The 26245-nt window shown below is 39.8% G+C and overlaps 1 protein-coding gene across 5 annotated transcripts in view; it reads right to left on the reverse strand.

Moving 5' to 3' along the window:
- The window catches only part of MAST2 (microtubule associated serine/threonine kinase 2), a 133386-nt gene that overhangs the window by 59815 nt on the left and 47326 nt on the right, over positions 1 to 26245 (reverse strand). For 3 of the 5 annotated variants that reach the window (XM_023761883.1, XM_023761880.1, XM_006098155.3), the window contains exon 4: positions 12077 to 12271. The exons of 1 other annotated variant lie outside the window; for it this stretch is intronic. In XM_023761883.1, the coding sequence (XP_023617651.1) occupies positions 12077 to 12271 (195 nt within the window). Of the gene's footprint in view, positions 1 to 12076; positions 12272 to 15069; positions 15180 to 26245 lie in introns of those variants that run through there. One more of the 5 variants, XM_006098156.3, reaches the window with a different exon arrangement.

Here is a 26245-nt window from a genome sequence, read left to right on the forward strand (position 1 = left end):
AAAAATGAAATTAAGAAAATAATTCCATTCACAAGAGCATTAGAAAAATAAAATAGGAATAAATTTAACAAAAGAAGTGTAAGACTAGTACACTAAAAACTATAAAATATTGATAAAGAAGAGTTAAATATATATATATATATATATATATATATATAGAGAGAGAGAGAGAGAGAGAGAGAGAGAAAGAGAGAGAGAGAGAGAGAGGAGAGAGAGAGAGAGAGAGAGAGAGAGAGAGAGAGAGATTCCATGTTCATAGATTGGAAGGGCTCAATATCATCCAGGTGACAATACCCTGCCCCAAACTGATCTATAAATTCAAAGCAATCCTTATCAAAATTCCATTGGGCTCCTTCATAAAAACTGAGAAGCTGATAGCCTTTTAAACAAATTATGCTGGAACAAATGAATAGTCATATTTAAAAAAAAAAATAATCTTTGACCTTTAACTATACCATACACAAAATTTAACTCAGATGGATCATAGATAGAAATTTAAGAGCTAAAAACATAAAACTTCTAGAAGAAAACAAAGAAAAATTTTATGCCCTTGAGAACAAATAGTTCTTAAATACAATACCAAAAGCATGATCCATAACAAAATTTTTTTTACTTCAAAAGACTCCCAAGAAAATAAAATACAAAACACAGATGAGGAAAAAATATTCACTAATCATGTGTCTGATAAAGGACTTGTATCCAGAATATGTAAAAAACTCAAAACTCAATAAGATAAATGAATTAATTTTTAAATTTGAATAGACAGTCTACCAGACATGGTAAGATGCTCAAATCGTTGGTTAGTGTCTTCTTCCTCATTAGTATAGTGGTGAGTATCCCCGCCTGTCAAATCGCTGGTTAGTAGGGAAATGCAAATAAAAACTACAATGAGCTACCATTACAAACCCACAAGTATGGTTATAATCAAGAAGACAGAATACGTAGTATTTATGAGGATGTAGAAAAATGATCATGGGAATATAAAATGATACAGTTAATACAGAAAAGTAAGCTTTTTAAAATTAAGCATAAACTTACCATACAACATAATTCAATTCCTAGGACTCTGCCCAAAAGAAAGAAAAAACATGTCCACACAATGACATGTTTTATGTAAATGTTCACAGCAACATCTAATCTAATAATATACAAACATGGTAATTGACCGTACCTTCGCTACGCTTCCCATGGGCTAATCAGCACGATATGCAAATTAACCGCCAACAAAGATGGAGGCTAATTTGCATATGTAGGCGCCAAAGGACTTCTTGCTGCAAACCTTCCTACTTCAGGTCTGATGAAGTCTATGGCAAATCAAAACTTATTTAAATCCTAAGCTAGTCTATGTTCCAGAAAGTTACCAATACCAAACTTCTATTCCCAGGAGGTTTAAAGTTAGGTCAGTGAAAAGCCAGCGACATAACTGCCTCTTCTCTCTTCAGGGACACCAGTTACACCACAGTCCATATCTAGCACTCCCTCAAAGAGGGTTATGCCAACAATGCAATACTCATGCCTGAGTGCCAATTAATAGGCATGAATCATATTCTTAGAAGATGTGTAAGCTAACTAATGGCTAGAGGTTAACTAATGCAACCTGAATCACAATTATATTTACTATGCCTCTTAAGGTTGATCATACTTGTGAGATAATAGAAATATCCTATATAATAAAAGGTTAATATGCAAATTGACAGAACGGCGGAACGATCGGTAGCTATGACACGCACTGACCACCAGAGGGCAGACGCTCAATGCAGGAGCTGACCCCTGGTGGTCAGTGTGCTCCCACAAGGGGAGCACCGCTCAGCCAGAAGCCGGGCTCATGGCTGGCGAGTACAGCAGTGGTGGCGGGAGCCTCTCACACCTCCGCGGCAGTGCTAAAGATGTCCGACTGTCAGACATCCTCCGAGGGCTCCCAGACTGCAAGAGGGCGCAGGCTGGGCTGAGGGACCCCCACAGCGTATGAATTTCATGCACCAGGCCTCTAGGAGATATATATATATGTATATATATATATATATATTTTTTTTTTTTTTTCATACACACACACACGTTTCTGACCCAGGGGTCCTGAAACCCTTGTAATAAGAACACTAGGGTGCAGCAGGTGTGGCTCAATGGTTGAGCATTGACCTATGAACCAGAAGATCATGGTTCAATTCCTGGTCAGAGTAAATGCCTGGGTTGCAGGCTCAATCCTCAGTGGAAGGTGTGCAGGAGGCAGCCAATCAATGATTCTCTCTCATCATTGATGTTTCAGTGTCTCTATCCCTCTCCCTTGCTCTCTGAAATAAATTTAAAAAAATATATGTATATAAAAAAGAACACTAGGAGCATCTTTTGTTCTACTAAGGTGACTTGGAGTGGACTCTTTAATGGCTCTTAGATGGAGGCTGGTCACCAGAAAGACCAAGGCATGATCAGAAGCTTGGAATTTTCAGCACTCCTGTCCTACCCTCCAGAGAGAGTTAGTAAGTAGTCATACCTACATGAAGAAGCCTCCATAAAGTCCCAAGTATGGCGTTGGTGAACATATCCATACTGGGAGGATGACGCACCCCCATTCCATGGGACAGAAGTTCCTGCACTCCAGGTTCTCCCAGACCTTGCCCTATGTACCCCTTCATCTGGCTATTCATTTGTATCCTTTATTATATCTGTTAATAAACTGGCAAACGTAAGCAAGTGTTTCCCTGAGTTCTCTGTGAACTGCTCTAGCGAATTAATCGAAGCTGAAGAGGGGATTGTAGGCATCTCTGATTTGCAACCAAATCGGACAGAAGTTGTGAGTAACCTGGAGATGTAGTGAATGGCATCTGAAGTCTGGTGGCAGCACTTCTGTGGGACTTCGCCCTTAACCTGTGGGATCTGGCACTATCTCCAGGTAGATAGTATCAGAATCAAGCCAAACTGTAGGGCACCCAGGTGGTGTCACAGAGAATTGCTTGGTGTAGGGCAGCGGTTCTCAACCTGTGGGTCGCGACCCCTTTGGCAGTCGAACGACCCTTTCACAGGGGTCGCCTAAGACCATCCTCCATATCAGATATTTACATTACGATTCATACAGTAGCAACATTACAGTTATGAAGTAGCAACGAAAATAATTTTATGGTTGGGTCACAACATGAGGAACTGTATTTAAAGGGCCAGAAGGTTGAGAACCACTGGTGTAGGGTAAAACCTCCACACATTTGGTGACCAGAAGTATCAGAAATAAAAGGTTCTGTGTGAGTAGTAAGTAAACACACAGTAGGGAAGAACTAGGTTTTCCCTATACAGAAGGAGGAAAACTGAGTATTTCTAATACAATACCCATCCAAGACACTTAAGAGGTAGAATCAGGGCCTTCTAGATCAGTGACCGATGTTTTAGATAACAGACCTATTCCTTCTCATCAAGGAACAAACAGAAATATAATACAGCGTTAAGTGGGCATCATTTAAAACTGTTTCCTGACTGTCCTACAGATTATTATAGGCAACAATTTGTAAGGTCCTAAGCACATCACTAAGGTGCGGTTAATAAAGAGGGTTAACATTCTGAGCAGGGTTAGTTCTAATAACCATGCAAGCGGACACTGTGTTCTAGCCCTTTTGGGCAATGCAGCCAAAAGCCTCAATAGCTGTATTAGTTTCCTAGGCTGCCATAACAAAGTACCACAGACTAAATGGCTTAAACAACAGATATTTTTCCCTCACAGTTCTGGAGGCTAGAAGGTGTCTGCAGGGTTAATTTCTTCTGAGGCCTCACTCCCTAGCTTCTCAATGGCTGTCTTCTCTGTGTCTGTGTTTTAATCCCTTCTTAACATGCTTAACCTTAGTTACCTCTGTAAACCAATCAGTAGGGAGTCAGCTAGAGCTAGAACCCTTCCAACACAGACAACACACTAAAAAGGGTTTCTTGCTGCAAACTCTCCCACTTTAGGAGGAGTTATACTCCATGGGGATATAAGACATCCAAACATGGCCACTCCATGTGTGTAGATCCTATTTTCCTCTCTCCTGAGTCGTCTATTTTCAAATAGAGGTCAAATTCACTACTGCCAATAGCTCTCAATTTTTAGTTCTTCACTATTCACATTATTTACTGAAATCGTTTTTCTTTTCTTGTCACTTGCATTTGCTCAATTGCTTAAAAATTGCAATATTTGATAGGCACATGTACATGGTAAGGATTTTGTAGAATTTAGGTTCATCATTGTGTTCACTAAGCACTAATTCTATCCTAGACTCTGAATGTGAATACTAAACAAAAATTAAGTGCCCTAACTGGTTTGGCTCAGTGGATAGAGCATCGGACTGCAGACTGAAGGGTCCGAGGCTCGATTCCGGTCAAGGGCATGTACCTTGGTAGCAGGCACATCCCCAATAGGGAGTGTGCAGGAGGCAGCTGATGGATGTTTCTCTCTTATGGATGTTTCTAACTCACTATCCCTCTCCCTTCCTCTCTGTAAAAAAAAATATCAATAAAATATATTTTTTTAAAAAAATTAAGTTAGTGGAGGACAGCAATGAGCCAGGATAAAAGATAAAATGAATGTTATATGCCTAAAAGAAGAAAAATTTAAAAAGGAGACATAAAGTTAATGGCCTAGAAGTGACAATGGACTGTGAAATACCAATTCTCAACCCTAGTATAGGGGGAGTTGTTAAAGAATGTTATGAATATGTCACCTTGGGAAAAGACAGGCTATGTAATTATTTAGGTTCAAAAAATACTATATTACATAAAGGAGTATAGATGGAGAAGCAGAACAGTATAGTTGTTAAGAATATGATATCTGAAGCCAGACTGCTTGGGTTTTAGCCCCAGTTCTGCCACTTATCAGCTGTGTTATCTTGAGTAATTTATTTAATCTCTCTGTTCCTCTGTTTTCTCATCTGCAAAACCAACATTACAATAATACCTACCTCATAGAATTGGTGTGGGAATTAAATGACCTACAAACTTTAAGTGCCTGAGAGTTATTAAGTCTTCAGAGATTTTTCATTTATTAACTAAATACACAACAGCACATGTTTCATCAAAAATATTACAGCAAAGAGGTTAAAACCACAGACACTGGGGTAAGATTCTGTGGGGTTGAACGACAATTTCTGCTGCTTATAAAAAATTTCCTTAACTTCTCTGTACCACAGTGTCTTCCTTGATAAAATAGAGTTACTTGAATTATTCACTTAATCACTAAAATGGACCTGTATTATCACCGTATCTGGGCATTTTAAGGATTAATTTCAACACAAATAAACCAGTTAGAAAATTGCTCAGCAAATATTGCCTATTCTTCTTTTGTTGTTTCATTTCTTGATGAAGGTGAAACAGAGTCTGTCCTGTTTTCCTAGGTTTATCTAACATGTGAATCAGTCAACCAAAAATCTCATGAAGCAATCCTCACTTCTGATAGAAGCATGATTTCAAAATATTAGGCAGATTGGATTTCTGCCACCTGCCATGATGGGAAACAGAGACCAGGTTTACCCTTGTGCCTTCAAAACTACAAAAACAAAAACAGCCCTGCTCGTGTGGCTCAGTGGTAGTGTTGGTCCATGCACCCAAGTGTCTCGGGTTTGGTTCCTGGTCAAGGGCACATGCCTGGGTTGCAGATTTGTTCCCTGACCCCAATCAGGGTGCATGCAGGAGGCAACCAATTGTTATGTCTCTCTCACATTGATGTGTTTTTTTTCTCTCTCTCTCTCTCTTTCCCTCCTCCCTCCCTTCCACACTCTCTAAAAAAGTCAATGGAAAAAATATCCTAGGGTGAGGATTAACAAAAAACAAAAACACATGTGAAACAGTTTTTAGACATTGCACAGATGGTTAACATAGAGAGTAAACCTTAAAACTGACCCAAAGTAAGTCCTAAGATTGCCCCAGCTTACTACTGGACAACATTTCTAGGAAGCAATACCGGAAGAGGGTACTTCCCAAAAAGTCCAGCAGTTTACATAAGTTGAGGAAACAGAATTAAGAATTTAGGAAAGCTAAGGTGGCTAGAATTTAGAAGGCAGAGTACCAGAGAGAGAACTATACAGAGAAAGCTCAGCAAAGGGTTCTTCTCAAGTTTTGAGCTGAGTACCAATCTGTGCATGTGGGTAAGGAAACTATTCAAGAAAATTAGCAGGTGGTACACTCCCTAGAGCTCACATGAGGCCAGGAATAGATCATGTTCCCACTAGCCTGAGTGGAAAAAACACATATTGCATGGGCATCGGGTAGAGTACTCGGAAAGTACTGCTTCCATATTAAGGAAAAATTAGCCCCGGAGACGACAACCAAGATAGCGGCATAGTAAATACCTGAATTTGCTGCCGCGCACAACCACATTAAAACTACAACTAAAAGACAAAACGAATACCATCCAGAACCACGGGAAGGTTGGCTGAGTGGAAATTATACAACTAGAAGGAAAGAGGTGTGGAAATGCGGAGGTACAGAGGCACGTGTGAAAGGGGCTGGCAGCTGGCTACACTGTTGTCTTTTTCAGTCGGGAGGGAGAAACAAGCTCCCGACTGCTCTGAACTCCAGTTCCGGATGAGAATTTGGAGACCCAGACTCATACAGACAGAAACTGGACTGTCTGGCATCAGGCCGAAATGTGAGGGCGGCTTTCATGCAGAGGTGCTTGCAGCGGTCATTGTTCCTACACAGAGCCTCGGGACACAGACCCCAGGACCTCAGACTGGCAGCCACTGCGGTTTGCTCCACCCTGATGATTCCCTGAGACCCTGACCCACCCAATTTACAACCCCACCCAAGCTGCCTGCAGAGGCTTTTGCATATGAATGGCATGGCCTTTCTCCGCCTAAAAACCTGGGCAGACTCAGTGAGCACCAAAGCCCCACTGAAGCAAGTCCTGCCCCATAAGGGTGTCTCCAGCACAGAAGTTCTCCCACTGTAGACACAACTGGTCCTCACAGCCAATTGGTCTGGAGGTCAATTCCTCCCAGTGATACCAACAGCAATCAAGGCTTAACTACAAGACTGTGCACACAGCCCACAAAGGGGTGCACCAAGAGTGTCTACCTCAGGTAATTAGGGAGGCTGAGCCACTGGGCCCTATAGGACACCTAGCACACAAAGCCACTCTACCAACACAGGGAAGCAGACAAAATGTGGAGACAAAGAAACAGGTCACAAATGAAAGAAATGGAGAAAAGCAAACTACTAGATATAGAGTTCAAAATCACGGTTATAAGGTTACTCAAGAATCTTCTAGAAACCTCTGAGAAATATAGCGAGACCCTCAAGGATATGAAAAAGGACCAATTAGAAATTAAGCATACACTGACTGAAATAAAGAATAATATACAACCGAAACCGGTTTGGCTCAGTGGATAGAACGTCGGCCTGCGGACTGAAAGGTCCCAGGTTCGATTCAGATCAAGGGCATGTACCTTGGTTGCGGGCACATCCCCAGTAGGGAGTGTGCAGGAGGCAGCTGATCAATGTCTCTCTCTCTCATCGATGTTTCTAACTCTCTATCTCTCTCCCTTCCTCTCTGTAAAAAATCAATAAAATATATTAAAAAAAAAAAAAGAATAATATACAGAGATCCAACAGCAGACTAGAGGATCCCAAGAATCAAGTCAAAGATTTGAAATACGAAGAAACAAAAAACACCCAACCGGAAAAGCAAAAGGACAAAAGAATACAAAAATATGAAGATAGTGCAAGGAGCCTCTGGGACAACTTCAAGCGTACCAACATCTGAATTATGGGGGTGCCACAAGGAGAGAGAGAGCAAGATATTGAAAACCTATTTGAAGAAATACTGACAGAAAACTTCCCCTACCTGGTGAAAGAAATAGACTTACACGTCCAGGAAGCACAGAGAACCCCAAACAAAAGGAATCTGTTATGCCCAGATTTCAGGATCCCCAAAAGGCCACCAGGGAGCCAGCCGAGTCCGATGCAAAAAGCAAAAGAGTCTTTATTCGAGCTAGCTCGAGCTCCCCATCTACCACACTCGCCGACGCAGCGGCAGGAGGAGAGAGAGAGAGCTCTGCGGGGAGGAGGGTTTTATAGGGGGGTTGGAGTAAGGGGAGGAGAGAGGACTGTGGGCCCTGCTGATTGGCCAGGTGCGAGTCGGGGTCTTGTTACACAGGATGTGGTTGTGTCTATGGCGTGCACTTCCCTTGATTATCATTGGTTAGTTTAAAGAAATCCTAGGTGTGGCTAGCAGAGGCTTGGGCTTCCGGGAAGAAGCTCCTCGCTGAGCACATGGCTAATGGCTGCTGCCCAAAAATGGAGGATCCGGGGCAAGATGGAGGGCGTAGCCCTCGCCCTTTCAGAATCCAAAGAGGACCACACCAAGACACATCATAATTAAAATGCCAAGGGCAAAAGACAAAGAGAGAATCTTAAAAGCAGCAAGAGAAAACAGTTAGTTACCTACAAGGGAGTATCCATATGACTGTCAGCTGATTTCTGAACAGAAACTATGCAGGCCAGAAGGGAGTGGCAAGAAATATTCTAAGTGATGAATAGCAAGAACCTACAACCAAGATTACTCTACCCAGAAAACCTATCATTTAGAATTGAAGGTCAGATAAAGAGCTTCACAGATAAGAACAAGCAAAAAGAGTTCATCACCGCCAAACCAGTATTATATGAAATGCTGAAAGGGTATTCTTTAAGAAGAGGAAGAAGAAAAAGGTAAAGATAAAAATTATGAACAACAAAGTGACAACAAATACATATCTATCAACAAGTGAATCTAAAAATCAAGTGAATAAAAAATTTGATGAACAAACTGGTGAATAGAATAGAATCAGGGGCATAGAAAGGGAGTGGACTGACAATTCTCGGGGAGAAGGGAGTGTGGGGGGTGCGGGAAGAGACTGGACAAAAATCGTACACCTAAGGACAAGGACAGTGTGTGTGGGGGGGTAAGGGCAGGGGGTGGGATGGGAACTGGGTGGAGAGGAGCTATGGGGTGGAAAAGAGGAACAACTGTAATAATCTGACCAATAAAGTCTAAAAAAAAAATTAGCCTCAAATGCTGCTCTGGGCCCACTAACAAAGCCTAACAATACTCCCTAAAACAGTGGTCGGCAAACTCATTAGTCAACAGAGCCAAATATCAACAGTACAACAATTGAAATTTCTTTTGAAAGCCAAATTTTTTAAACTTAAACTATATAGGTAGGTACATTGTTATTAACTTAATTAGGGTATTCCTAAGGCTTAGGAAGAGCCACACTCAAAGAGACAAAGAGCCGCATGTGGCTCGCGAGACGCAGTTTGCCGACCACGGCCCTAAAAGCATCAAACTATTTCCAAATAATTTTTTTAATCCTCACCTGAGAATTTGTTTTTACTGATTTTAGAGAGGAAAGAGAAAAACATCAATTGGTTGCCTCCCATATGAACCCTCACCAGGATTGAACCCACAACTGAGGCATGTGCCCTGACCGGGAATTGAACTGGCAACCTTTTGGTGCAAGGACAACACTCTAACCAACTGAGCCACGCTGGCCAGGGCTACTTCCAAAGAATTTAACTGTATCCCAGAAAAAAATTCAAGGCACTTTAAGGAAATACAAACATCCAGCAAACAAGGGAAAATCATCTTGCCATATTATTAAACTGGTACTTTGCATGGGACAGATACAAAAGAAGAATGGAATGAAACACTATTATAGTAACTATTATAGTAACCATGTAAACAAGCCTAGGGGGAGAAAAAACACACATGAAATTGAACAAGTTTTCAAGCCAAAGGTGCAAGACATTGTTTCAGGTTGTCCTAAGATCACAGGTTCAAGAGATAGCACTTGAAACCATGTGCACACCTGAGGCTGTGGGTGCCACCCAACTTACAATCTTTTTCAATCTCATACCAAGGTCTCATTCCAATCTCATCAGAAAGAGGTGACTTCAGGGAGAAGTCAGCCTCTAACATTGTCCTATGACAGTCTAATACTGCTTAAATTGTAGAATTTGAGCTCCTATATCAAATAATCTCACCTAAATCTGTATAAATTGTGCTTCTACTTAAACTTTTAGTTTTCCAGGTTACTTTTGTTTTCTACCAAAAAGCTTAACAAATCCCTATTGATCGATCATACTTTCCATCTTGAAAATTTTTTTCAATTGGCTTCCAACATACCTCTGTTGGTTCTTCTCCTTTCTGAAGAGCTATTCCTCAATTCCCCAACCTTTTAAAGTCAGATTGTGCCATGGCCTAAACCTTTGATATTTCTTTATTCTCCATCAATAGTCACTCAGTGGAGGATTTCATAAATCTAATTATTTATTTCCCTTATACAATTCCTAATCACGTATCTTTAGCCCAGAGCTCACATGTCTAACTGAATGTCTAATTAGCTATCACTTGCAATTTCCAAGTCTTAGTTCATGATAATTCCAACTTTGTAATTGTTCATCCCCAAATCTTCAGTCCTCATCTTTTTCTCAAACTCTGCATCCTATCCATCAACAAATCCTACCAATTCTACCTTCAAAATACATCCCCAAATCTGACCACTTCTTACCATTTGCACCACCATGGGTTCAAACAACCATTGCCTCTTACCTAGATTATACCAGCAGCCTTCTATCTATAGCCAGTGATCCTTCTGATCTAAATCAGATCATGACTTCTTCTGTTTTAAATCCTTCAAAGGCTTCTCATCTCAGCATAAAAACAAAAATCCATATAATGGCTTTAAAGTTCTACTTCATCTGGCTCCACACTATACAACTCAAACCTCATTTCCCACCTCTCACCTCCTAACTTATCCCACACCAGCTTCACTAAACTCTATTGCACAAAAAACACACGAAGCAAGCTCTTAGATCAGGCCTTTGGCACTTCCTCTTGCCTCTGTCTGAACCACTCTTCTTTTATATGCCTCTATTCTGGCTCCATGACTTCCTTTAAGTCTTTACTCATATGTCAAATTTGCATTGAGGACCTCCTTGACTATCCTCCTATAGGGTAATATGCAAATAGACAGAATGGCAGAACCGAACAACCAATCAAAGCGTAATATGCTAATGATATGTCATAGCAGCTCAACCGCTTGCTATGACATGCACTGACCACCAGGGGACAGACAGTTGACCGATTGACCAGTTGCTATGACATGCACTGACCACGAGGGGGCAGATGCTCGGACTGGTAGGTTAGCTTGCTGCTGGGGTCCGGCCAATCGAGACTGAGCGAGATGGACCGAACATGCCCTGGAGCCCTCCCGAGGTTCCTCCCTGGTGGGGCCCCTCAGCCTGGCCTGTGCCCTCTTGCAATCCGGGACCCCTCAGGGGATGTTGGAGAGCCAGTTTCAGCCTGATCCTGCAGGCCACTCCCCTTGGGAGGGCGCCAGGCGCAGGGCTCATGGCTGGTGAGCGCTGTTGTGGCAGCGCAAGCCTCTCCTGATTGGGACTGATTGGGCACAAGCCCATGGCAGGCACAGTGGGGTTGGGATGAGCGGTAGCAGCAGGTAGGAGCTGCAGGCGGCTTTGGACTGCGGGTTTTGGCCCAATCCCTGCAGGCCACCCAGAGGGACCCCACCCATGCACGAATTCGTGCACCGGGCCTCTAGTCTTCTATAAAATGACAACTCCTTCTGCCCTTATCCTACTGTATTTTCTCAGTATCACTTATGTCCATTTGTTATACAGTTACTCATTAACTTGTTTGTCTCCCTCCATTAGAATTTAACCTCCCTGAGGGCAGAGACTTTATCTCTTTGTGTTCACTGTTTTGTCCTCCATGCCTAAAACAATGCCCAGAACATAGCAAATCACTTCATCTGTTTTGGAATAAAAATTTCCTATTGTATAAAATGTGGTGTTGGAACTATTTAACCTTAGAGAGCTCTAGCATTGTCAAGCCATGCTTCTCCTAGGGGTGATCACAATCAGTAAGGGCACACATCTACTAATAGATATCCTACCATCTGCTGAAATTTTGAGCAGAGATCTGTGAAATTCCTTTTACTCTTCTTTGTGACTGGGTCATGACTTTTATTCAGTTTCTACCCATTATTAAGGAGAAAGGTCTGGATTTTATCTATTAGGCCGGAAGCAATCACCCAGGCTCACATTCACACTACAGCAGGTTTCTTACCTCCACTGCAGTGGGCGGCTGGAACAGGGACTGCCAGGGTTGCTATGGGCTTGTGGGTTCAGGAAAAAAGCAAGAGGAGAAGCAGCCAGGGCACAATCGGCACTATATGGAACTTTAATGAGCGATAGGGCTGGAGCCAATGTGGGTGAAAACATGTGCTGGTTTACTTCAGATCCTCGGCAAAAAGTAGAGATTCTGACAAGGTTTCATAGTAGAAAAAAACAAGGTCAGTGATCACTTTTAACCAAAAAGAAACATCTTCAAAGTGTGTTAATTTAGGCAAGAGATTTAAGTAAGTAGTCAAATATCATACTTCAGTACTAATGTTGGCAAAGAATGACCATTAAGACTAAAACTTAATCTACAGAATTTAAACCAAAAATTCAAGCTTTAGATAGTCAAAGTCTTTAGAATTGACTTCTGGGAAAATATTGCAAATTTACTACAATTCATCAATTAGCAAGCAATAGAATATTTTGTGTGCAATGATTAAAACTTCCTAAAGAAATTATTACCATAAAAGTAAAACATTCTCAATAGCTTATGAATTGTTAGATTACATCTACAATAACACCAACTTATTTAGCTAACTTTTGCCTGAGAATATCAAATAATGTCACAACTCCGTATAATAAAATTTGCTTCTACTTAAAGTTTAGTTTTCCAGGTTATTTTCCCCCCCTAAAAACAATCTAACCATCTTGATGTGTTAAGTGCTAATAAAAACTATTAAGTAAATAAGATCATTAGACTGGAAACAGATAGATAGTAAATATAGATTTCTCTTTTGTTGATCATTGACAGATATGCCACAGATGATGACAAATTATTAACAGATTTGCATTTAATTTGCTAGAGTAGCAGCATGGCTTTCTACACAAATACCATATTAAACTACAATATTTTATTCCCAAGATTAAAAACAAACTTAAGTATCACCTAAGCACCTAAACTGTTTAAAATGTTAATTTCCTGTATTGTTATTGTTGACTGTTTGGATATGGATATGTGACATTCTACTTGTGTTTAATTATATATATATATTCAAAGGAAATCTTTACCTTCCTATCCTAGCTATCTTCAGCATACAGTATGAGGATATAATAGGATAGAAAAGTGAGGGCAGACAATTATTTAAAGTTACAGGTATGCCCAAATTTCCATAAACAACATATTTTTAAAAATTATAAGAAGTAAAAATATTAACTTCTGACTAAGAATTTCCATTTTTCTAAAGAACTATTTCAAAAATAAGCTCCCTAATACATATATATGTGAGTGTATATATATATATAATATATAAGACATTTAGTTCTTGTTAAACTGAATAGTTTTGCTTATTCAAAATTTTGGAGACTTAAATCTTATCACATAAAATGAAGCTTTAGCCATTTTGATGAATATAAAATTAGGATTATAAAAAAGTCTGCCAAAACCAAATCTCCTTCTCTTTTTGCTCCTAATTACCACTCTGCAAAAATGGTTACACATGGGAATAGAGTCTAAAAAGGATTGTTTGAAAAAGTTAAAGTGATTTATAAACTATTTACTAGCTCCTCAAGGAGAATTTTCCTAACCTAAATTCAAGTCACTAAGAAAGATACAATGATTACCAATATTTGGAAAACATGGTTTTTGACCACTTACGCTTTATTAAACTACAAACTGAATTTAAACATTTTTTAATTTTGCTAACAAGTCAACTTTACTGCAAATGACACTTTAGTTGATAAAGCTTCTTTTTCATAGTCTTTAACTTTTTAGTCTTAGTATAGGAATAAACCATTTCTTTAAAAGTACAGTTGACCCTTAAACAATGTGGGATTAAGGGCACCGACCCCTTGTACAGTCAAAACTCTGTGTATAACTTTGGCTCCCCAAAAACTTAACTATAATACCTACTGCTGATTAGAAGGAAACCTTGCATTTTGTATATGTATTATATACTGTATTCTAACAATAAAGTAAGCTACAAAAATGTTATTAAGGAAGAGAAGTTACATTTACAGTATTTATTGAAAAAAAGCCACGTATCAGTGGGCTTGAGCAGTTCAAACCCATGTTGTTCAAGGGTCAACTGTATGACAAACCTTATAATTATATACTTCAAACAAATCTGATTTCCAAGTTCTGGTAGAATCATTAATTCAATTAATGAGCATCTACTAACACAGAAGGGTAATGACCCAAAGGAAGCCCACTGGAGAAGTCTGTCTATTTGAGTATGCCATGCTGTCTCTGTGTAAGCACCAACATTCAAGGGAATACAAGTGCACTCCCTCTGCTCTATGAGTTATGCAAAGGCAGTTCAAGATAGATCACTGAGGTGGAATGGATTCTAGGACACTTCTGTCACCGATTCCCCAATTTCCTGATCAAGTCACTCAGCACTTCCTCATTTTAAATAAGCCTGAGCGGCTCTCGAAAAAAGATATCCTGGGGGGAAAGGCTTCTTCCATTCTTTAGTTTTAAATACTCACCTAAATACCTTCTATATCACACAACATAGAAGTAAAATTTAGGTCATACCCTAAAGGACTCAGGCATGATTCTACAAAGGCAGATTTGAGGTCCTGAGCTGACAGGCCAGGGGCAGAAATATAATTAACCTCTCTAGCCAAAGAAGGAGATGCTTTCGTTTCCATTTCTTTCTCACATTCATGGGGCTTGTACTGCAGCTTTGACACTAACTTTAAACACCTGCTTTCAAGGCAGGAAAAAAACACCACACAATCGATCTTCATTGTTAACCCAGTTCCCCAAGTATCTAAAAACCACTAAAATGACATCCAACTCAATTTTCAGAAGTAGAAACCCCATATGCCCCTGCCAGGGACCACTGTTTTGACCTTGAATTTATGAAGCCAGCTCAGCCCTCTTCCTGACAGACATCTCCAAAGCAGAGTCTTTACCCAAGTAAATGAAGGACTGTTAGTTGGCATTAGTTCTTTTCCTAACTGCCAGTTTCCACTCAGAGACCCCAGCCTCCTTACTGAATCCGCAGGCATGGTGCTCCCAGTCTCTCTCTCCTCCGTTTCATCATATTCCTGGCTACTCAAGCTTTTGCCCTCTCACACTGGAGTCTTGGCAGGAAGTTTTCTCACACAAGGGGTATGCAGTCTATACGCCAAAGGAAACTTACAAAGGCTTCCCAAACTTAATAGAAAAATTAAAGCACTTTTCTTCAAAAACATAATATTCAGGACTTCTCCCCAAAAGACCTAAGAGCCCAGAGAGCAGCAGTGAGAGTGAAGAGTTCCAGATCCCAAATGAATCAGCTGTCCGTCCTCTGATCTGCCTGACATCATTCACACTCAGCCTGTAACAAATCAGAGCTCCAGAGAGCACCCTGTTCTTCCTCAGTAACAAGCACCAAACTCCCTCCCCCACAAATCAGCTGCAACCTCCAAGCCTGAGGCTTGGCAGCAGGGAACACACTGGCAGAAACTGTACATACCAACTTGAAAACTCACCCTGTGACAGAAATACTATTAACTCAGAAGGCGTGGGCCAGGCCAGAACAGCTGTTGCAGCGGGCAAGGGATTGGAAGATAGCATATTAAGGATCCCAAATCGTTAAGTTAATGAGCTAAGGATATGAGGGAATTTCTGCAACATTATTCAATCTCAAACCCAGGCCTATGGAATACTGACAGAGCCTTAAGGTTAGGGCTTAAAGCATAGTCAATATTCAAATTCTGAATTTGATCAATTTAAGTAAACTCTGTATCCCTTTTTTATACAAAGTTCAGAGCCATTTTCTATTCAATTTCTACTATTCTAATCACTTGAATAACCTTGTGGTGAAAAAAGCCATAGGAAAAGTTAAAGAAAATAAGCCCAGAAACTATTTAGTTTAATTTCATTCAATAACTATTAATGAAACCATTTATATGGCAGATATTACAAAAGATATTGAGGTAAGCTGCAAAAGAACTCTCAGGATAAGCTAATTAATTCCTGTATGCTTCAGTTTCCCCTCTGTAGAATGAAAATAATTAAAGTACATAATATATAGGTTATGGTGAAGATTAAATACATGAAACAGAAAAGTGTCTAGCACAGAGGAAGTGCTAGAGAACTGTTAGCTATTATATGTCTTGCCCTCCAGGAGCTAGCTCTCAATCTAAAGGAGGAGATAAGCCCAAACACATAAGAAACCATCTGACAAAAACAGCCTGTCGTGAAGAGAAGAGCCAAATGATCAAGTAAACTGTAGAGCTAAACACTGACAGCGAAAGAAACCAAAGAATAAGCAAAAGTCTTGTCCCCAGCTCCAGAACACGTGACAATTCTGACAGGCTCCTCTCATTCATCAAGATGACAAAGTATGTCAAATTGTTTTTCTAGGGTAACATTCAAAGGATTAATTCATACTCCAACCAGTACTTCTTCAATTGCAGGTCACAACTCTTTAGTGAATCATGAAGTCAATTTAGGAAGTCAGGACCAACATTTTCTTTAAAGAGAGACAGAATGAAATAGAATAGAAAAGAAAATATCAGTGTTTCACACATAGTAAGGGTAAAAATCATTTGTGAACTTTGTGTTTGTGACATTACTGAAACATGTATAAATATACAAGTGCAAAATGTATGGGTTAAAATGTAAAGTCCATTTGTAAACAAGGGTCATAGTCAGTCTAAAAAAATTTGAAAGCCACTGCTCTAATTACCCAAGAAACTCACTCTGGCCTAGTAGCTGCAGTCACTCACGTTTCCTCTCCATGTACCAGCCCAATCACTAGCCTCTCACAGCCCCTATTTCAGAATCCCCTGTTCTCTACAAGTCCTAATGAAAATGAAAATGCTCTCTCAGAAATCTAGCACCTCACAACAAGTAATGAATCCCACTCTGGGAAAGTCTTGTGATGATATCAGGGTTGGTCACCAAAGTCCACACTCCCACAACTAGGAGACTAGTCAGTGGAGATTTATCCCCATCCCAAGTTAAGGCCACACAGTTAAGGCACAGCCCTAAGTTTCTACTCAATATTCTCCAGGTCTCTAATACCCAATCCCAGGCTACCAAATATTAACGACGACAACAGCAGCAACCAACATTTATAAGTACTTACTAAACCAGGGGTGGGCAAACTTTTTGACTCGAGGGCCACAATGGGTTCTTAAACTGGACTGGAGGGCCGGAACAAAAGCATGGATGGAGTGTTTGTGTGAACTAATATAAATTCAAAGTAAACATCATTACATAAAAGGGTACGGTCTTTTTTTTTTTTTTTAGTTTTATTCATTTCAAACGGGCCGGATCCGGCCTGCGGGCCGTAGTTTGCCCACGGCTGTACTAAACACTCTACACGTAATACCCACACAGTTCTCATCACAGCCCTATGACTTATGTGCTATTATTATTCCCATTATATCCTTTTAAATCCTGTCTTCAGATAGGTGGTGAATTGAAGTAATCTCTAGAATCAATTTTATAAACTGCTTTGTTACATAATACCTTTGAGTAGAAGACCCTGACAACAATAGCACATGGATTTCTCTCTAGCCTGGGTCACAATAATAAAGTGGAAGAGGAAGGAGAGCACGGAGCTCCTTAAATAATGCTAAAGTCAAAAAATATTTGTTTGATTTTTAGAGAATGAAAGTCATATCTTATGACCTTCATCTGACCCAAGGAAGATATCACTCTTACTCCCCAAGGTTTAACACATCCCCACACAGAGCACTTTCTTCACATTGACTGTCATTAAAATCCATCTGTGCCAATATTCCTGAAGCTTTGTCAGCACTAGGAAAGCTTAACATTTCCCTGGTACAGCACTCAACAGTTTACAGTATGAAAAACAAAACATCCACCTCTTCTTATTCATTCATGCAACTATTTGTTGATTGTGTGATCACCCTTAAAGCCAGGTAAGAAAGGGCCTCTGCCACGGGCTTCTCACTTTAGAGGTGCTGCAAAATAACACAAATACAAAAAAATAAATTAATTAAAAGATATGGGGTGGCCTCTGTCACTTGTGATCTGGCGTTCTGCACTGGCAAAGTGAAACCCTAAAAACCCATTCTTATGACTTACACTGTTCAGACCTGAGGAAAACACTTGTCCACATCTTTCTTTATATGTCCTTTTTAAAAAAGCAATCATGTCAGATTGCTATTTATGAATTATAAAAGTGCAATGTCAAAGAAAACTCTATCTAAAATTATAAAGTATTCAAGAAATAGAGAGTCTTAGAAGTAAGCAAAAAGACAAATTAACCTGTCAAATCCTTCCTCTCAGGTTAACATGAATGTAATAGATTTCTTGGCTAATACAAGTATTGTTTCCATGTACAGCTAAATATCCATTTACATTATTTCTGTTCCAATTCATGGTTCTAAAGATATTGCTAATTTAGCTCAGTATCCATAACAGCTGAGAAACATTTTGCAGAATTGTGGAATTTGTATTACTAATTAAATATACTTATGTGCAGGGTTAGACATAATGTAAGGCCAAAGACCAATATTATGTACTGGTAATTGAACAATTACTAAAAATTATAATTTGTTTTAAATAAAATATGTGCTTAGATGTATCTAGAAATCACAATTTTTAAATTTAAAAAAAGAACTGTTTGAAAGAAAGAAATCTTTAAGCTCTGATTTGTCCATCTCATGAGGCAGATTACCAATGAAGAGCTGATGACTCTCAGGGTGTCTCACAATTCTTCGGGGTTTAGCATCACGTTGCTAACCTTGCCTCACAGAGTGGTCTAGATCCCCTCTGGGGAGGAATACTTGTTGTTCTCAAACTCTTTGATCTCTCTGAGGCGTCTGCGGTAGAATCTGAGATTCAGGCTTAGACTCTGAGCAAGGTTGTGAAGCTGGTACTTTAATGTGAGGTGGTATTCCAGTAACTAGAGCAGCTCCACAGAGTGAAAGGTTCTTACTATTCACAAATGTCCAAGAAAATGTCCTCAAGTCTTTCTGTACTGTCTGAGCGATGTCTGAAGGTGCTGGAAAAACACTCTTCTGAGTATCCTCAGGAGGTTGCTGGATATGGGTTAGAAGGCACCTTCAGCTCCTAGAAGCTATTGCACTTCCTTGCCACATAGCCTTTTCCAACATGGCTGGATACTTCGTCAAGCTGGTACAGTCTCTATGGTGAGTCTACTTAAATAGACAAAGTCTTATATACCATATCATAATCACAGGAGTGACATTCCATCATCTTTACTATGTTCTACTGGTTAGAAACAAGTCACAGGTACTGCCCACACTCAAGGGGACCAGGATTACACAAAAGTATGAACACCTGGAGGAGAAAACTATATGGGGACCACCTTAGAGTATGTTTATCATGCATGACTATGAAGAAGATTCACCAACAAATAACCCCAAACTGATTTCTATAAACTATTTTAGGACCATTACAGATCAAGGTTTAGTTGAATATACTGCTATGTTTGGTTTTCTTGAAAATATCCTAGCACTGAAAAGATTAAAGATCTGAAAATATTGTTATATGGCCCTAGATATAGCAGATAGCAATCCTATATAATAAAAGGCTAATGTGCAAATCTACCGAACGGTTCATGAGTCAACATGAGCCACACTGGCTGGGATGATTTGTGAATTCATGGTTCATTTTTTTTTTTTTTGGGGGGCAGGAAAAGTTTTTAATCAAATGTGTGCAGAATCCCCACAGACCCTCCACAGAAACAGGCTCCTCTGGAGTGCCCATGGTTCATTTTTAAATCTATATATTACTTTAAGATTTTTTAAAAATATATTTTATTGATTTTTCACAGAGAGGAAGGGAGAGGGATAGAGAGTTAGAAACATCGATGAGAGAGAAACATCAATCAGCTGCCTCCTGCACACCCCCCACTGGGGATGTGCCGGCAACCAAGGTACATGCCCTTGGCCGGAATCGAACCTGGGACCTTTCAGTCCGCAGGCCGATGCTCTACCCACCGAGCCAAACCGGTTAGGGCCTAAGATTTTTTTTTTACCAATTCTGATTTCTATTGCTGCAGCAGAACATATATCCTTTAAGCAGAACTTAACTTTTTTAAATGTAAGAAATAAAACGATTCAAGAAAGTTTAATTTGGCATTATTGTTAAAATAACACAATTTTTTACATTTTAAAATATTTTATGTAAGCTAGTATATTCAAAATATCATTTCAATATATATAATATAAAATAATATAAGTAACAATTTGTAAGATATCTTGATTACAACATAGTGATTTTGCTGAAATTAAGCTGAAAAAAATAATGTACATTTGAGTACCTTGGGAATTATTTGCCTTGTTGCTCAGATGAACATCTACTAGATGGTTAGAGTATTAATCCAATTGTCATCTTGCTATTTTGCCAACTTTCAATAATATAAAATTTGATAACAGGAAAAAATGATGACTGGTTATAACATCTGTCTGGTTCCCTTATTAATGATGAGGTTTTTGTTAATCTTTAAATGTTTTCAATTTATATCTGGATGAGAGCCATGATTTTATCTTTTTTGGAAAATTGCCTGTTCAACGGTGTTGGAAGTTCTCCATCAAAATGCCCAATAGATTCACCTCATAGAGCCACAGAGGAAAGTGCACCTCATGTGGGCTGCCCAGGCTTCCAAAAGTAAATCTGAAGTGGTGATCTGGACTTGGCTCCCAGAAGTGAATCTGAAGTTTACTCACTCTCTAATTTTTCTAACTGTAACTGTCCTCTAGATAATTTGCTTTGTTTTAGGTTTGTTTACAACTGGTAAGTTTACTCCCATTGGTGGTAGCAATGACTGAGATGCTGTTTTTATGGTCTGAACACTCCCAGGTATGTACCCAAGGGAAATGAAAACATATGTCCATAAAAAGGCCGTACACAAATGATCATAGCAGCTTTATTCATAATATCTAAAAACTGGAAATGATCCAAATACCATCAAACAAATAGTGGTATATTCACACAAGGAAATACTAAGCATTAAATGAACAGGAGTACTGAAACATGAAGGAAGCCAAATACAAAAGAGTAGATAGATACTGTATGATTTTCACTATATGAAATTTTTCCACAGGCTAAAGTAATTTATAGGGCCATAAAGCAGATCAATGGTGGCCTGTGGCCAAGAGGTGAAGGAAGAGTTGACTGAAAAACTACACAAGGAATATTTTGGGATAAAATATTCTATATATTGATTGCAGCTGAGGGCCCCAAAAAGTTTATTTCCATGGGTTATAACATCAGTGACAATTGTACTACAAATAGAAACAAACATTTTTATTGGCTTAAACAACAAACATTTATTTCTCACAGTTCTGGAGGCTGGAAAGTCTAATAAGATCATTGTACCAGCACATTTTGTTCCTTGTGAGGGCCCACTTCCTGGGTTGCAGACAGTCACCTTCTTACTATGCCCTCCTGGTACAGCAAACAGTGACAAGGTTACCGTTTGCAAGCCAGGAAGAAAATCCTCTCCAGGAACTGATCATCCTGGCATCTTGTCTTGAACATCTGGCTTCCAGAATTATGAGAAAATAAATTTCTGTTGTTTAAACCACCCTGCCTCTGGCATTTTTTTATGGCAGCCCAAGCAGACTGATACACCATCCAATGGGAGAAGACAGACAAATAATTCTTTATTTACAATTCTGTAAGAGTTATGAAGGAAAAGTACAGGGTTTAATGAAGGCACATTCTGGGAAACTCAACTTAGGCTAGGGACAGCAAGGTATGGGTGAGGTCAGAAAATCCTTTTATAAGGAAGTAAGACGTAAGCTGAGACTTGATGGATAAGTAGGAGCTAGACAGGTATAGAAGGAGGAAAAACATCCATCTCAGGTATAGGGAACATACTGTGCAAATATATAGACAAAGACAAGAATCAGACAGTTTTATGGGCCATGTCATGACTTTCAAGTGTAATGTAACAAGTAATAAACTATTCACTAAATAAGTTGAAATGAAAGCTAATCATCAAATATGCACTTTAAAAAACCTTTTCTGACTATTGTATAATGGATGGGTGAACTGAGGGTAAGCAATGCCAGTCAAAGAAAGACCAGTTAGAAGCTATAGTAGTAGCAGAGGCAAGAGATCACTATGGCTTGGACTATATGAACATACCAATGGTAACAGAAAGAAGTAGAGGAAATTGAGAGAGATTTGAGAGGTATAATAGAAAGGAGTGTGGGTGTGAAGAGCAAAGTAACAAGAATAACTGTTTTCTATCTTGAGAATAAGAGAGGAGTAGGTTTTTGTGAAAGACAATGGCTTCAGTTTTATAAATGCTCAAGGTGAGATGTCTCTGAGCTATCCAAGCAGATTATAATGAATTGGGAATTGTGAGGTCCAGACATATAAATGTGAGGATGATTTCATAACAGTAGCTATTCTCAACACAATAGTGACAAAACAGGCTCTGAAAGATATTCAATCTTCAGATCCTGTGTCCACATACTTATGGCTCACTGATAAACCACATACTTTTATTTTTAACAACAAAATGGTTCCTGCTACAAAATTAGTGATGAGAATTGCTCTACCCCTGCCAACGTCTGCCACTGGAGAACCTATATGAGATCATTTTCTATATATATATATAAGCCCAATTTTTAAAAGATTAAATGTAACACAATGTTATCATTCTGGCCTTCACAGTTCTTAAAGATACCAAAATTTCCTGATTTTCAAAGTCCACAGAGAAACTAAAGCCCTGTATCAGACAGGCACCACTTTTACCACACAAAGGGTTTACTGTGTGTAGCAGGTGGTATCTCTTTTTAGCACACTCCCCAGAAGCATTTATCCAGGCAAACACCATCAAATTACATCAGAGCGGGAAAGTACATGACACTGTTTCATATGTCAGTTTCATAGGAACAAAGTTTGACACATCACATCCTTAAGCCCCAGAAACTCCTCCCTGCTCACTGCCTATCATTGCAGACACCTGGCATTTACTTTCATCTAATATCTGATGTCCAAGTCCACTGCCCAAATTAGTAAGTCTACAATGCAAAAAGGATAACTATCCCTAAGGACTCTAAAAATAAAGGCCACCAATAGCAATATGCAAGCCTGTGCATGTGTGTGTCTGCAGGTCCATTCTTAACCCCCACTGATGCTCAATGCCTCAAAGAAATAAAGACGTTTCAAGAAATATGAGGACAATCATCTTAAGTTGGTTAGAAAACTTTAACTTTCTGGGTAACTAGAAACATAAACACTATTTACATTGAGCTCCTAAGTGTGTTGGGCCTAGGTATTGATGCTGAAATTCACAAACAAACAAACATCCTATTTGAAAGGAATTTCCAAGGGGAGGCCCTTCCACAGAGCTGGGCAAGCGAAGCCAGTCCAAGCTGTTTCAATTGAGAAAAAGCAAAATACAATATTCCTATACCTTGGGTAAACAAATACAAATAGATTTACTACTTCATTTTCTTTCCATTCTTTTCCAGAGTCCAGGCCAGTGGTTCTACACTTTCAACAAGATTATCAACTCTTCTAGGTCTGATATTCTAAGATTTTTAAAGATTTTTTTAATATTCTAAGATTTTTTAATGCATTAAAAAATATCCAAATGGGTTTAAACATGATATAGCTTTCTAAAAATGAAGATGATTTAATTTCAGGAAGCTACATCTAAAATAAATGGTATGAAACAAGCCAAAGAAACTTTCATGACCAACTTGCCCCAACAAAGCCCTTATCATTGCAGCCTGGATGTTCTCATTCCCCAAGTTGAAATTTAGTTGGTCTCTTCCCTAATGTGATCAAAGCCAATATTTGTGGCTTTTCTAAGGCACACTATTGTTCATTTAACTTGGTTTGGGGTCTTACTGATCTGTTTTTCTATAAAATTTACAACTTCAAACAGGTAATTATGACCTGCTAATAATAAAAACAGTAAGTAACAACTACATTTTTTGAAAGTTTACTAATAACAGGCATTGGGCTAAATTCTAAAACAATAACAAACAGCTATGTGCTTAATTGCAGGCACTATGCCATACACTTTATGTGTGTAATCTTTTACAGATAAATTGAGACAACTGAGGCTACTGTGAACAAACTGTCAGTATTCCTAAGGTAACTCTACATGTAACTACATGTCTTCAATTTTTGCCTATTCAAGAACATTGAAAAAAAAATTCCAGCAATTGTTCCCTCCTCTCCTGCATCAGCTATTCCTTCTCTACAGAATAATTTCTCTGAAAAACAAATATGATGTAATATCTCCTATTTATATTTTTAAAAGGGAGATTCAACTCTATAACCTTTTCCAGCTATTACCTGATTTCTATGATCCTCTTTTCATCAAAACTCTTTGAAAGAATAGTATATACATACTCCTTAACTCCTCCTCCAAAATATCAGAAAAGGAACAAGAATAATTAAATGAAACTCTATATACCATTCTCTTAGATTTAACAACTGTTAACATTGTGCCACGTTTGCTTTTTTCTCTACACACACACACACACACACACACACACACACACACTTTTGGTTTGTGGACAAAAAGGGGCCACATGCTAACCTAACTAGCTCAGGGAAAGTGGCAGCCTTGCAAATTCACAGATCTAAGGTAACCACAAAGGAAGATCTGAAATTAAAACATTAAACTAAAAAGCAGTTTATGGTGGGTAGTCATGTCCTAGGCCAGTATCTTCCATGACAAAGGTCAATTGTTACCTTAACAGGGCCTACTGAAGTAATTTTCCTTTTTCTGGACCCCTCAAAACACAGACACCACTCTGGGGAGACCACAAATCCCCTCATTTTTATTGAGTTAATTGATGACTGTTAACTATCTTGCACCCACCTAAATAAAAGAAGTATGTGTCTATCATTTTACTTTTCATCCAATCCCAGAGGTTTCCCAACTTGCTTTCTCCCACCTCCCTAAATCTGTCACCAGTGGATTTCATGTAACCCATTTATGTTTTCTCTTTTAATTGTAATGTATAAAACAGGGTGCAAAACTGCCATTCTCTGGAGTATTATCTCAATCCATTGAGATTCTGCTTCCCGGCATTTGTCAAAAGTTTGGCTCAAATAAACTCTCAAATATTCTTCACAGGTTTGAATGTTTCTTATGTTAACAAATTAATTAGCTGAACCACTTGAAAGTCAGTTATAAGCATCATAACATCTCCTCTTGCAAATACTTCCACTATTAACAACCTTGGCTTGAGAACAATGAAGACCCACCACACAACTGTCACACTAAGGAAGTTTAACACTGACACAGTATCCTAAATAATAAAGAGCTAACATGCTAATTAGACCGAACAGCCGAACAACCATCCAGAGGACATTCCAGGCAACCATCCAGACAATCTTCCGGACAAAGCCAGGGCTGCCAGGGCCAGCCAAGGCTGCGAGGGCCGGCTGGGGCCGCTAGGACCGGCTGGGGCTGAGGGCCTAGCCCCTTGCATGTATTTCGTGCATCGGGCCTCTAGTCTATCTATCCTATATAATAAAAGCCTAGGTGGTGTCGTGTGCTACATCATCACAAGATGGCCACCACAAGAAGGCCAGCAGGGAAGGGCAGTTGGGGGCAACCACACCTGCAGGGGAGGGCAGTTGGGGGCGAGATCAGGCCAGCAGGGGAGGGCAGTTGGGAGTGACCAGGCCTGCAGGGGAGGGCAGTTAGAGGCGATCAGGCCGTCAGGGGAGTACAGTTGGGGGCGATCGGGCCGGAAGGGGAGGGCAGTTGGGGGTGATCGAGCAGGCAGGGGAGGGCAGGTGGGGGCGATTGGACTGGCAGGGGAGCAGTTAGGCGTCAATCAGGCCGGCAGGGGAGTGGTTAGGGGGCGATCAGGCTGGGAGGCAGAGCAGTTAGAGCAGGGGTGGGCAAACTTTTTGACTCGAGGGCCACAATGGGTTCTTAAACTGGACCGGAGGGCCGGAACAAAAGCATGGATGGAGTGTTTGTGTGAACTAATATAAATTCAAAGTAAACATCATTACATAAAAGGGTACGGTCTTTTTTTTTTTTTAGTTTTATTCATTTCAAACGGGCTGGATTCCGCCCGCGGGCCGTAGTTTGCCCACGGCTGGTTAGAGGCAATACAGCAGGTTAGTGGTTAGGAGCCAGCAGTCCCGGTTTGTGGGATCGGGCCTAAACCGGCAGTCGGACATTCCCAAGGGGTCCCAGATTGGAGAGGGTGCAGGCCGGGCTGAGGGACACCCTCCCCCTGT

The sequence above is a fragment of the Myotis lucifugus genome, unplaced genomic scaffold, assembly GCF_000147115.1.
Source record: "Myotis lucifugus unplaced genomic scaffold, Myoluc2.0 scaffold_222, whole genome shotgun sequence".
Taxonomy (NCBI): domain Eukaryota; kingdom Metazoa; phylum Chordata; class Mammalia; order Chiroptera; family Vespertilionidae; genus Myotis; species Myotis lucifugus.